The sequence below is a fragment of the Ixodes scapularis genome, unplaced genomic scaffold (assembly GCF_016920785.2).
Source record: "Ixodes scapularis isolate PalLabHiFi unplaced genomic scaffold, ASM1692078v2 PGA_scaffold0__279_contigs__length_252992795, whole genome shotgun sequence".
Taxonomy (NCBI): domain Eukaryota; kingdom Metazoa; phylum Arthropoda; class Arachnida; order Ixodida; family Ixodidae; genus Ixodes; species Ixodes scapularis.
The window spans coordinates 162,694,422-162,705,669 of record NW_024609835.1 but is presented as its reverse complement, the minus strand read 5'-3'; the positions used below and the strand labels follow the sequence as shown (position 1 = coordinate 162,705,669).

Sequence of the window (11,248 nt, the reverse complement as noted above, 5' to 3'; positions counted from 1 at the left end):
TGCGACATTACCATTAGATTACTTTATTGACTTCTAAAATAAAAGCATAGTACATGTTTAAAGCTATATGATGACGTGTAAAATGAATACCACAACAGACTTCTTCCAAAACCGACGCGCCTCGTCGCGGCGAAATACCACGCAGCGCACTCTTGGAACTAGTTGGCCACACAGTTTCGGTTTTGATTGAGCAGCTCCATCTCATGTTATCACGCCGCGACCGCTTGCGCTTTCGATTATCTGACTTTTTACGAATGTACATTACACTCATTCTCGAGCGATACAAAACGAAGACCAAAAGCACTTTCCTTGGTTCTTGTGCATGCGTATGCAAACATAGTATAATACCCCTGCCAGACGGGCACCTAAAAGGACCTTTACGGCAAAAGACCTTTAGTGTAAATGTCATTTAGGCAGTGCTACACGGCAACTCAAATGACATTTAGCGTAAAGGTCCTTTTCGGGAACCTGAGTTCCTACAACTCCTTTACAGCTGCTAAAGGCCTACTCTCGTCAACAGCGGTCTACACTAGAGACGCGGATTGAAAATAAAGATCGTACTGATTTCTAAAATAAATATTTTTGTAATTTTATTATTAAAAAAGAGCGTGTTTGACGTATATTCTGTACAGACCTCGCTCTACTAATAGTTTTTTGTACCCACGGCCCCAGCTATCTAGTAGGCGTAGTCGTCCCGCTGCTCGCCTGCTCGCATCGTTCGCTTCGGCACTTCGGTTTTCCTCCTTTCGATTTTTCTTACAAGCATAGTTATCTAGCTTTTATTTCTCTACTTTATATTTTATCATCCTTTAATAGTGTATTACTAACTGTACTGTATATATTTAATCTTTGTTTTGTACATATATATTTCTATATCTCTTGCGTCGTGCGATATGTCGAACGACGGAGGAGCGTCGACGAGTAGGAAGGGGTCGCCGCGCGTCCATTGGAGCGTCGACGCGACCTGGGCGCTGATTCGGCTTTGGGAGGATCGGCTGGAGGACCTCCGTCGCGCCAAGAGAAACGGTGCCGTTTACGCCGAGATCGCGGAAGCGTTGGGGGCCCTGGGCTTTCGAACGACGACGGACCAAGTCCACAACAAGATCGAGAATCTGTGCAGCCCTTATCGGTAAGGAAAACTTCACACATTTGGTGTAACCTGCTAGTCCTGCGAACACACGCACGCCAAACAGTGCCGATAGGGACGACCGTTCAATTTGCACGGCGCGCAAAGACAGGGCTCGCCTACCTGCAGTGTTTGCCTCGCGTGCCGTGTTCGGCCACCGCTCCTTTGCGTAGCTCGTACGCGTTTTGAGTAGCCGTCTTCGCCTGCAGCAATGTTCAAAGCTTCACAGCTGACTTGCCATGTTTCATGATCTCCGAGGCTCAAACCACATAAGACATCGGTACTGAAGAGCTAAACTCACCTAGGAGCAAAATCCGTCTAAATCTACAGGGCGAGTCAAAGGGATCGATGACTGTTTGAAGGGACGGCATAAATCGGTTTCTAAACGTATCAAGCTACAATTTTGCATAAAGGTTGGCAGTGAACGTGCATCAAGGGTACACAAAAATTCACTGAAGAGACTTGAGTAAACAGTCAGAAATTAAAAACATTAAATTCCTTCCCACGGCGACCCAAAAATGTCTGATTGGCGCAACAGTCGGACTCGACAGATATCAGCAGTGCTCTCAGCGTCGACAGCACTGAAGATACCGAGTACCGCATTTTTCAGAGTCGGGTTCAGTGATGACAACTCTTGTTGTGGCTTGTTTTGGTTTTACCTAGGGATGTCGCGAACCACCCCAGGTTCGATTTCGAAAGGTTTCGATATTTGCAAAGCGAACTGAAGTTCGATTTCGAAAAATTTCGATATTTTCGTACCGACCGAGGTTCGATTTCGAAAAATTCGCAACTTTCAATCACAGTGGAGTTTCGAATTCGAAAATTTCGAAGCTTTCAAGGTTTCTAAAATTTCGGATTCGAATATTTCGAATATTTTTTTACTTCAGGTTCGATAAATTCGAAAATTTCGAAATTCTTTGGAAATAAAATTCGAAAACTTCGAACGCTTCGAATTTTTATAGACATGAAGTTCGAACAATTCGAAGATTTCGAATTTCTTTCTGCATAAAGTTCGAAAAGTTCGAAGGTTTCGATTCTCTTTTAACGCTAAAGTAAAAAAAAAAAAAAAATCTTTGAAGATTTTGAATTCCTTTCTAGTCCAAGTTTTCAAGGTTCGAAGTCCGGTTTTCAAGTTCCTCCACAGTTTCAGTTTCAAATAACGTTTTCACGATTCACTGGTCTTCACAAAATAAAGTTTAGAAAAGTTGGGGTGTGAAGTCTAGACTCTGCGAAGTTGGTCAGGCAATTAAATGAGACGACGAGTGTCCCGGATGTTCTGGAATATTTGCCAGTGCAGAGTGACCTGTGACCATAGATCAGTAATTGTGACCGCCAGCCCGGGGGGGTCTTTAACCTGCATCAAGCAGTAGTGATCACATGAACACACTGTTTTACGAGACTCATCCAGTTCGAAACGACCAGGGGCGAGCAGGAGGTTGAGGCTCAGAAAAACCTTGAAGCGACCTGGCAAACTACCTCGCCACCCCTTGCACGCTGGTAGTAGTCCGACCGAACGCCGCCCGAGTGACGCTGGCATATAGTAAGTTAAGTTTGTAATTGTCCTGGAGGTTTATTTTCTGGGTCGGAGGAATCGCCTCGCAAAAAGCCGACACAACTCGAGGTCGAGGAGCGCCATACAAGTGGCGTCGGAAGAGGAAAAACGGGGTAGTGGGGGGCTTCAGTTCCCTCCCCCCCCCCCCTTCCAGATATTTCAGACTGTTAAAGAAAACAATACGGGGAAAGAGGTTGTGGTCGAGCTTATTTTAATCTGAAATTATTTATACTTATGTATAGCTACTGTCGCTCTTCACTGCATAAAATATTGCGTATACGCTCATTGTTAGAAACTCGTTGTCAGAAGGCACTACTCGTCACATGCTTAGTGTTTGGAAGTTCAAAGCTATGTCTTTTCGACCTAAATACCTGTGCCAATAGTAAAAAAAAAAGAAAAAGAAAAGAAAGAAAAAAATTGCGGGGATAAAAAGCTGAAGAAAAAAAAACTACCAAAAATTCGGCGGAAGTGTTGTATTCTTGCATATTCAGAGGTTCAGAACTTCGAAACAAGTTTCTTTTACCAAAATGCGTACAGGATAAAAGAAACACGTCCCAGGAACGTGAAGCGAAAAAAAAAAGTTTTCTTTTAATGACGTGCTGAACTTGAACACTATTAGAAATCTTCTCCCAAAACAATAAATACATTATTTTTAGGGTTCGGAGTTTTCGGTTTAAACCGATAAAAACCGATAAAAGTACGCCGAATCCATTTTCGAAAATTCGGTTTTAACCGAAAAAGGTCAGTTTGTAGGTTCAGCGTTTTTTGGTTTAAATCGATAAAAACCGATAACAGTACGTCTAATTACTTTTCTAAAATTCGGTTTTAACCAAAAAAGGTCAGTTTTTACGGCCGCGTCGAGGTGGGTGGGGGAGGGGTATAGAGAGAGGGGGCTCAACACTGTGTGAGGTTCGACACTGTGTGACGTCTTCGCGATTGCCCTCTTCCAAGGTTCAACATGCAACAAAAGAGGTCTTGAATCGGCCTTCGCGGGACATCTGTGTCCTTTCTGTGGTCAGGCTCTGTGTGTCAAGTTCGTCCTAAAAAAAGTTCGGATGTGGGCTGTTGTAAGGTTTTTAGCTTCATGCACTTCAGACGACATCGAGGAAAGCCTTTGAAGCCTTTCTTAACACTCTCTCTCAAAGTTCCCTGTAATTAAAAACATAAATACAATATTTTTTTTTTTTTTTTTTTTGCCATTCCGTTGGTTTTTGTACGGTCATCACCTCAGACGGTCATGTCGTCAGAATGGGAAGGAAAAGAAGCGCGCTGAAGATTACGTCCGCGAATTCTACGATTCTGAGGTGTGTCCTGATGGAAGTTGTAGCGAAGACCACGTATATATATGTGCCGTTATTTTTTGAGTGATCACAAATATCACAGCTACAAGGATCATCTGATTCGGTGTCCGATGGTGTTCCTTTCATTTCACCGAAAAAGACTGGTAAAATTTTTGGGGAATAAGTATACACCGAAAAAAACCGAAAATTAAATTTTAAAATAAACACCGAAAAAAGTACGCCGAATTTTGAAAAAATAAAAACCGAAAACGCAGAACCCTAATTATTTTGTATTCTGCAGATGGCAATGATATGTGCTGTCTGTGGTGTTAATTTAAATGCGATACCTCAAACAACTTAGACGAAAATAAATATCAAGTTTAGGGCATAATTGCATGTAGATACATCTTTTGACATTTCTTCGAAACTCACGTTGAATAACAATAATCACATCTTAAGACGGCACTCATTCTTAAAAAAGTATAACATCTCTACCATAAATAGCTTCGGCTACAGCGCGCTTCAAATCTGGCACAAACGATAATCGTTAAAAACCCGTCGTCCTTCCTCGCCCCTTCGGGATTTTATTTCTTTAAAACTAAGCATGCCAGAACATTGAAACAAACGGCATTGTCTTTCGTAAGGAACGCAGCACCGCGTGTAAAAGTTCGAGAAAAACAATTATGAATGTACCTCACTACTTGAATTGAAATGAAACCGTCCGCCGGTCGTTCGAAGATCGACGAACGTCGAACTTTAACCCTAAAAGTTCGAAGTTCGTCGAACTTCTGACTTTTCAGGATTCGAAAGTTCGAAATTTTTCGAATTCTCTTGATAAATAAGTTCGAAAGTTCGAAATTCATCGAATTTTATGGTCAGTCAAGTACGGAAGTTCGACAAGCATCGAACTTTGCAGAGCAATAAGTTCGAAAGTTCGAAAAAGATCGAATTTTTTGGCGTAATAAGTTCGACGGTTCGAAAAGTGTCGAACTTCTCAGCTTAACAAGTTCGAACATTCGACTTCTGTCGAATTTCACGATATAGACAATTCGAAAAATCTAAATCTTTCGAACCTTTCGAACCGCTTGATTCGATCATCGAAACTTCGATTCGAAAAAAGTTCGCGGCCTCCCTAGTTTTACCCCTCCTCGTTGAGGCGCTTCACACAGCCCAGAGGTTGCCGTCGAAACTACACCCAGAAGCAGTGGGATCCGTATGCCCTTAAAGCACATGCTTCGACCCCTTTGTAGAGTCTTAGTCCGACACGTTCAGAAACAGATTTTTGAGTTTCCTTCAAACAGCTATCAATCCCTTCGACTTCAACTATTTTATATGCATTTGTATGTTGTAAGCAATAACAGGCAATGCCACAGAAGGCCTAACCTGACATTGCGATACGATTAGAAAGTAAAGCATGCTGATTTTTATGTGCTGGCACTATATACACGGTTATCACTGACATCATGCCACTTGCTGTTGTGGCAGCTGGTATGTGTGTCCCTTCTGCAGCATATGTTCCACCCCACTGAGGTTGTTTTTTTCAGCAATAATAAGTAGAACTGGACACCTGCACAATGCCATGACGTCACATGCAAGCCATGTAAAACAGGTAGCATCACGTGTGTGCCAATCTTCAATCTGAAGGTGGTTTGCAAAGCAATTTCTGTTTATTAGGTTTTGTGAGGGTTGCATGTACATTTACGGAACTACATGAATGTGACACTTACAGCTGCCTTAATTTTTAGGAAACATGCACCGGAAGGCACCACCACGGGATCTGGGAAGCAGACCTGGGCCTACTACTTCGCCATCCATAGGTTCATGGGGTCGCTGCCGCTCAACAGCAGCAGCCTGGTGTAGAGAGCTGCTTGGACCGTGCAACGCCTGCAGTAGTGCAGGTCGGCTGGTGATTTCAATCTTTCATAACAAGGTTTCTGTATTATTAGATATTCAACGGTTCCTACATACACCAACTCGTGTTTACAAACAGATCGGCAAGCTCTTATATGAAAAGCAAGTCGTCTGCTTCCGACCTACCTGTCAGAGATCCAGCGATTCTGCATGAACTGGGACTCGTCCTTCATCAAATAGAAAAGAAAATACCTCAAAAGCTACACTAGCGCTTTCGAAGGGTGGCTACTGTCCTTTATGTGCCATCGTTGGAGGTTCCTAGACGGGCCATCGGCAATGCAATGGTGACGATACCGAAAGTGGAGCAGGCGACTGCAGGTCTCTCACTTGTCGGGTAAGTTAGTCCTCGTGTTGTTACTTCGGGGAGCTAAGGCTGCTGTATAGAGCAGCTCTATACTCCGTTTCACGATAACCTGGCGAACTGTGGAGGCTACAGCTTCCGCGACCCAATAAGAGTGTTGGAGCAAGGCACGTGACAACACTCCATAATCGAGGCCACGGAGCTAAGCCTCGTTACCACCACAACAACAGCATTGTCTGTGACAAAAAAGTTGTTTTAGGCTTCTTTTACTGTTAGTAGTGTTGCAGTGAGACCCTTCTGTCCGCCACACTACATGACACGGAAGATGAAGACATGTTACTTTTTTTTCAATGATACTTAATACGGATCAACCCTTTCCCAGGAACAATATGGCTTTTGAATGATATGTGAACGATTGCCGCCGTGTAATCCACCACTTCCGCCCAAACATCACACTGTGCCTTGACTCACCACCACAGATTCGCACTCACCACAGATTCGCTAGTAAATTGAACGTACGGTTGTCTCATAAACTGTTTCCAAAGAGGTCACTACTCGAGGGGATGGCAATGTTGCGCCGGTGAATGTTCATCTGAAGTTGGTTGGTTTCGCAGCAGACGACTTTTGATCAGCAGATGACAGCCAGTTCCTCCAGGTCTTGATTTTGGCGCAGTGACACAAACGCTCCCGTGACATAGTGTCACATGCCTCGCTCCAACGCTGTTTTTGGGTCGCAAGAGCCGTAGCCTCCACAGTTTGCCAAGTTATCGTGAAACAGAATATAGGCAAAACCAGTGGTGTAATTGGTAGACTTCTGACCAAAGGTGGTGGCCAGGTAGTTCTTCAGCGAGCAGTTGGTGGATGGGTGCCAGTTCATTGAATATTGTTAAGGAAGGAGTTGAAGAAGCCAAAGATGACAGCAGATTCCTCATGCCCGTGCGTCCGAAAGTGATGGTACATCTGTTCAATGATGTAACATGCCTCACACCGATGCACTTGTGGAATCACGAGGGTGTAGCTTCCAAAGTTTGCCAAGTTGTTGTGAGATGGATTATAATACCTGCATTGCGGTTTAATATGAATATCTGATTGTATGGAAATTTTCTCAGTTGCTTGCAGGCTTGCAGGATTGAGGTGCAGAGGATGGCGAGATGTTTGAGGAGCCACCTATGGACGTGGGAGACGACTCACATGATGTCGCAGCCGCTGGAGTCGGCTTCGAGGCACCAGATTTGAGCGGGCACAGAGGAGAAAGCTTGGCTGCAAACTCAAGGAGTTCGAGCACCACGAGCACCAGCTGCGCTGCAAGCACCTCTGCATGCAACAGCGTGTCCGTGCCAGCGAGGGCGCCTCCGAAAAAAAGGGCTCAGCACCCAAATACTGCCCTCATTAGGGCAGCAATTGAGGAGCAGAAGCTCCTCCGTTTGAGCTTTGAAGCCGCTCGAGCAAAGGAATTTGAGCTCCGGGAGCGGGCGCTCGTTCAGAAAGAATTTGTGTTGCAAGCACAAGAACGTGCTTTAAAGCAACAAGAACGTGCTGCAAAGGCGCAGGAAGACTTGACTGCGGCGATGATAGCTTTTCTAAATAAAGCACCAAAGTAAGCGGATGTAGCACATTTGTGTTGTACTCGGGAGGTATTCATCTAGCTATGGTATTTGATATGTCTTTATTCTTAACATGCCCAATTCCAAGTGTTCTACTACGCATTAATATTCATACTACCCCCCCCCCCCACTTCCCACCCACACACAAAAGAAAAATGTTACGGAGAGTGACACTCCTGTGTCTTGCTGTTATAGTGACTGACAGGGCGAGAAGGGTAGCCACCTCGGTGGCTCCGAGGCGAGGGTGGTGGCCTACGGATCCCATGTGGCGGGTTCGAATCCCGGCCGAGGTGCCCGCAATCTGACGGAGGCTTATTGTGGAGGAGGCGCCGTGTAACCAAGCTTTCAGCATAGTCAAAAGATCCCCAGGTGGTCCAAATTAATCCTCAATCCTCCGTTGGGGCGTGCCAGATGCCCATCGTTGGTTTGGCATGTAAAACCCCCAAATTTGACTTGGAGCAAGAAGGGTGCATCTTTCCGAAACTCCAGCATCTCCAGTTAATATTGGGGAGGAGATCAGACCCTGACACCCCAAGTGACTAACTTTAGAACTACACAGATGGGGACGAGAAATAACAATGAGCCAGCGCTTGGCTGACGAAACCGAACGCTGCGTCAGCGTTTGGCTGGAGTTTGTGTTCGGTTGCTTGCGGGGAACGAGGGGCTCTTTTGTTTCTACTCCGGCCTGCATGAAGAATGCAGCATGCAAGGTGCATATGCCCAGCTCGGCACAAAAGCCGAAGTGGGTCAAGCTCGCATTTTCCGACAACTGCTTTCGGGAGAGATCCGGCACCAACAATAAACGTGACTTTGTTTCGTGTTAGTATTTGCATGTTACACTACCCTGCGCTCTATTGCAGAAGATGAGGCGAACATGACCACAAGGCCTGGGGGCATGTCCACAGACGTGTCGGGTAAACACCGAGGTGTGGGGACAACAAATGGTTTGGAGCAATACCACTTAGAAGACAAGGTCTTCGCATGACCTTTGGTTAGTAGATCCCTGACCCGCCCCAAGCGGCAAACAGCCGGAAGCTTGACGAGAGTATGGGTCACGTCGCAACTACGTCTCGTTCACTGGCGGCCACAGCTGTGTGTGCGCGACTGCAGAGTGCGATAGAGAGCTTCCACAGTTATTTGCAATGTGAATACAACTACAAGATTGCCTGTATTAGCAGCCTACTAATGTAATTTTTTGCGACACCATTGGTTGCCGGTCTTAGCAGCTTGTTAATGCGAGCTCGTTCTGAGCATGACCACTGAAGCAGGCAATGGAGCAGACGATGGTGCTCATTCGGGCTACCTAAAGGGTGCTAAGGGGATCTACTATTGATTATGTTTAAAGGAGCAAACACGCAGGCCTTGATCTCCTCACCAATAGTACCCAGCAAGTTCCACATCTAGTACTAATAGGCCAGACAGGAATGCAGAGTGGACAGAAGTACTACGTTAGTGACTCAAAAGAAAGTTTCAACTCTCTTTTGAGAAGCCTTCGGCCTGGAACTTGCGCCCAAACCGTGTCTCGTGTTACCCTGCCAGATGGGGCATCAAAGTTGAAACGTGCACACCTCTACCGTCTTCATTCAGACATAAAAAAGATAAAAACTGAAAGATGGTTGAAATGTTAAAATAAATACTGCGGTTTAACATCATTTGAGACAACGGGAGGAGACATAGAAAGAAGTCAGCTCTAAAGCCAATTTTTTTGGCCCTGAGAAGGGCCTTTGCTGGCGCTCAAAAGGGCCTTTTCTTCTGTGGTGGTCAAGGGGTCTTTGGTCTGCTGGTCGTCAAAAGGGCCTTCGTTCCGGTGGAACCCGAAAGGGCCTTTGCTTCGCTCTTCACTCTAGTGCTGGTGAAGGTAGGCAGCAATGGAGCCCCGGACACTCGAACCATTGCCTGCCACGGCATCCGTGTTGCCAACTGGCTGCTCGTAGAGGCGGGCCTCCGTGCCAACTTCGGTGAGCCACTGGTACTCCACGCCGTCATTGAAGTGCTCGCAGATGTTATTCAACGTGCAGCAAGCCCGTATAACGAAGCGGGCGTTGTCCACGTCGCGCTCCAGCCGCTTCATGAGAAAGCGGAACCGTGCCTTGATCCTGCCGAAGGCGTTCTCCAAGACCCTACGTGCAGACGACAGTTGCCGGTTGAACTTCTCCAGCGGAGACTGTCCCGCGACATTCTTGCGTGCGTATGGCTTCAGCATGTTGCACGTCAGAGGTAAGGCTTGGTCGCAGAGAACCAGTGGCGGCACGGCAGTCCCGTTGATGGTGACCATTGGTGTTGTAAACGTTGGCCCTTCCAGAATTTTGGCCAGTGCCGACCTCCGAAAGACGTGCGCGTCGTGGCACCGCCCTGGCGTCCCCACGTTGACGTACCGGAACCGGTACCGTTTGTCTACAAGGGCCAGGAGGATGATGCTGTACCTGGAGAAAAATAATTCAATGCATGCGTCAGTTTTTCACACACAATACGTGACGCTTCGGGTTTTCCTAAAGCTGTAGATTCAAAAAGAAAATTTTTACACATTATCAGAGCTAGCACGGCACATTATTGAAAATGACAAGCTACCAATCACCTGCTAGCATCTCGTGTTTCAGTAATGTTTCGTCATTTCCACCTCATTAAACGCGGAATACATTTTAGCGTTGAAAACATAAGGACACAAAGACGAGAATCGGACGCCACAGTGCGATTCTCGTCTTTGTGTCCTTGTGCTTTGAGCGCTAAAATCTATTCCAAGTTCCAAAACGAACTAGCCCAACAATCTACTCTACTGAAATCCATTAAACGCAGCTATTTTTTTTTTAATTAGTGTACTTACCAGCCCTTGTAGTTGTAATAGTCGCTGGCGTTGACCTTAGGTGGCCATACGGGGAAGTGGCAGCCGTCCAGCGCGGCTATGCCCTGCGGAAATTCCAGGGCAGCCTGGAACTCGCGGACGTGGTCGGGGAGTTCGGCGGCGGTCATCATCTTGAGCCAGTCGCGCTCCAGCTCGGAAACGACAATGTGGCAGAACTCTTTGTAATTATCGTTGACCGTTGACCGCCCCTGGCCGAACAAGTGGGCGACGGTCCTGTCTTCCGCGCTGGAACACAGCTTGTAGAGCGCAGCTCCAACTCGTTTCTCGACCGATATGATGGGGCGCATAGGGGTGACCTGGCGCTCCATGTGGGGCCGACAAACGTCCACGATGTACCGAAAAGTCGCCGGCATCACCCGGAAAGCCTGCTTGAAGTGGCTGTCCGGCAGGTTCGGTAGCGTCTCCTCAAACCATCGTTCACCCCGAAAGTACGCTTGGACGCTCCGCGGCATGGTCGTTTCTCCTGCAGTCGCTGCAGCGTTGACCAGGCTGTTTGCAAGAAGCCTTTCCTCGAGGAACAGGGCAAAAGCGTAAAGAACGGGAAGCAGTGCGCGCACTGAGCAACAGGACCGAGCAAGGGAACCTGGCAACGCCCCTCCGAGCGAGCGGGCGAC

The 11,248-nt window shown here is 46.6% G+C and overlaps 1 protein-coding gene and 1 non-coding gene across 2 annotated transcripts; one reads left to right on the top strand and one right to left on the bottom strand.

Annotated features, from left to right (window-relative positions):
* Positions 1-905: 905 nt before the first annotated feature.
* Positions 906-7,771, top strand: LOC115315061 (the record flags this gene model as incomplete). Its single annotated transcript, XR_005715928.3, has 3 exons — positions 906-1,129; positions 5,704-5,856; positions 7,280-7,771. It is a non-coding gene; the product is annotated as an uncharacterized LOC115315061 (transcript).
* A 1,846-nt stretch (positions 7,772-9,617) lies between these two features.
* On the bottom strand, positions 9,618-10,744 carry LOC120842450. The gene is made up of 2 exons (XM_040213580.1): positions 10,596-10,744; positions 9,618-10,197 (listed from the first exon to the last, which is right to left on the bottom strand). The coding sequence occupies exons 1-2, from the start codon at positions 10,742-10,744 to the stop codon at positions 9,618-9,620; spliced, it is 729 nt and encodes a 242-aa protein (XP_040069514.1).
* Positions 10,745-11,248: the final 504 nt, after the last annotated feature.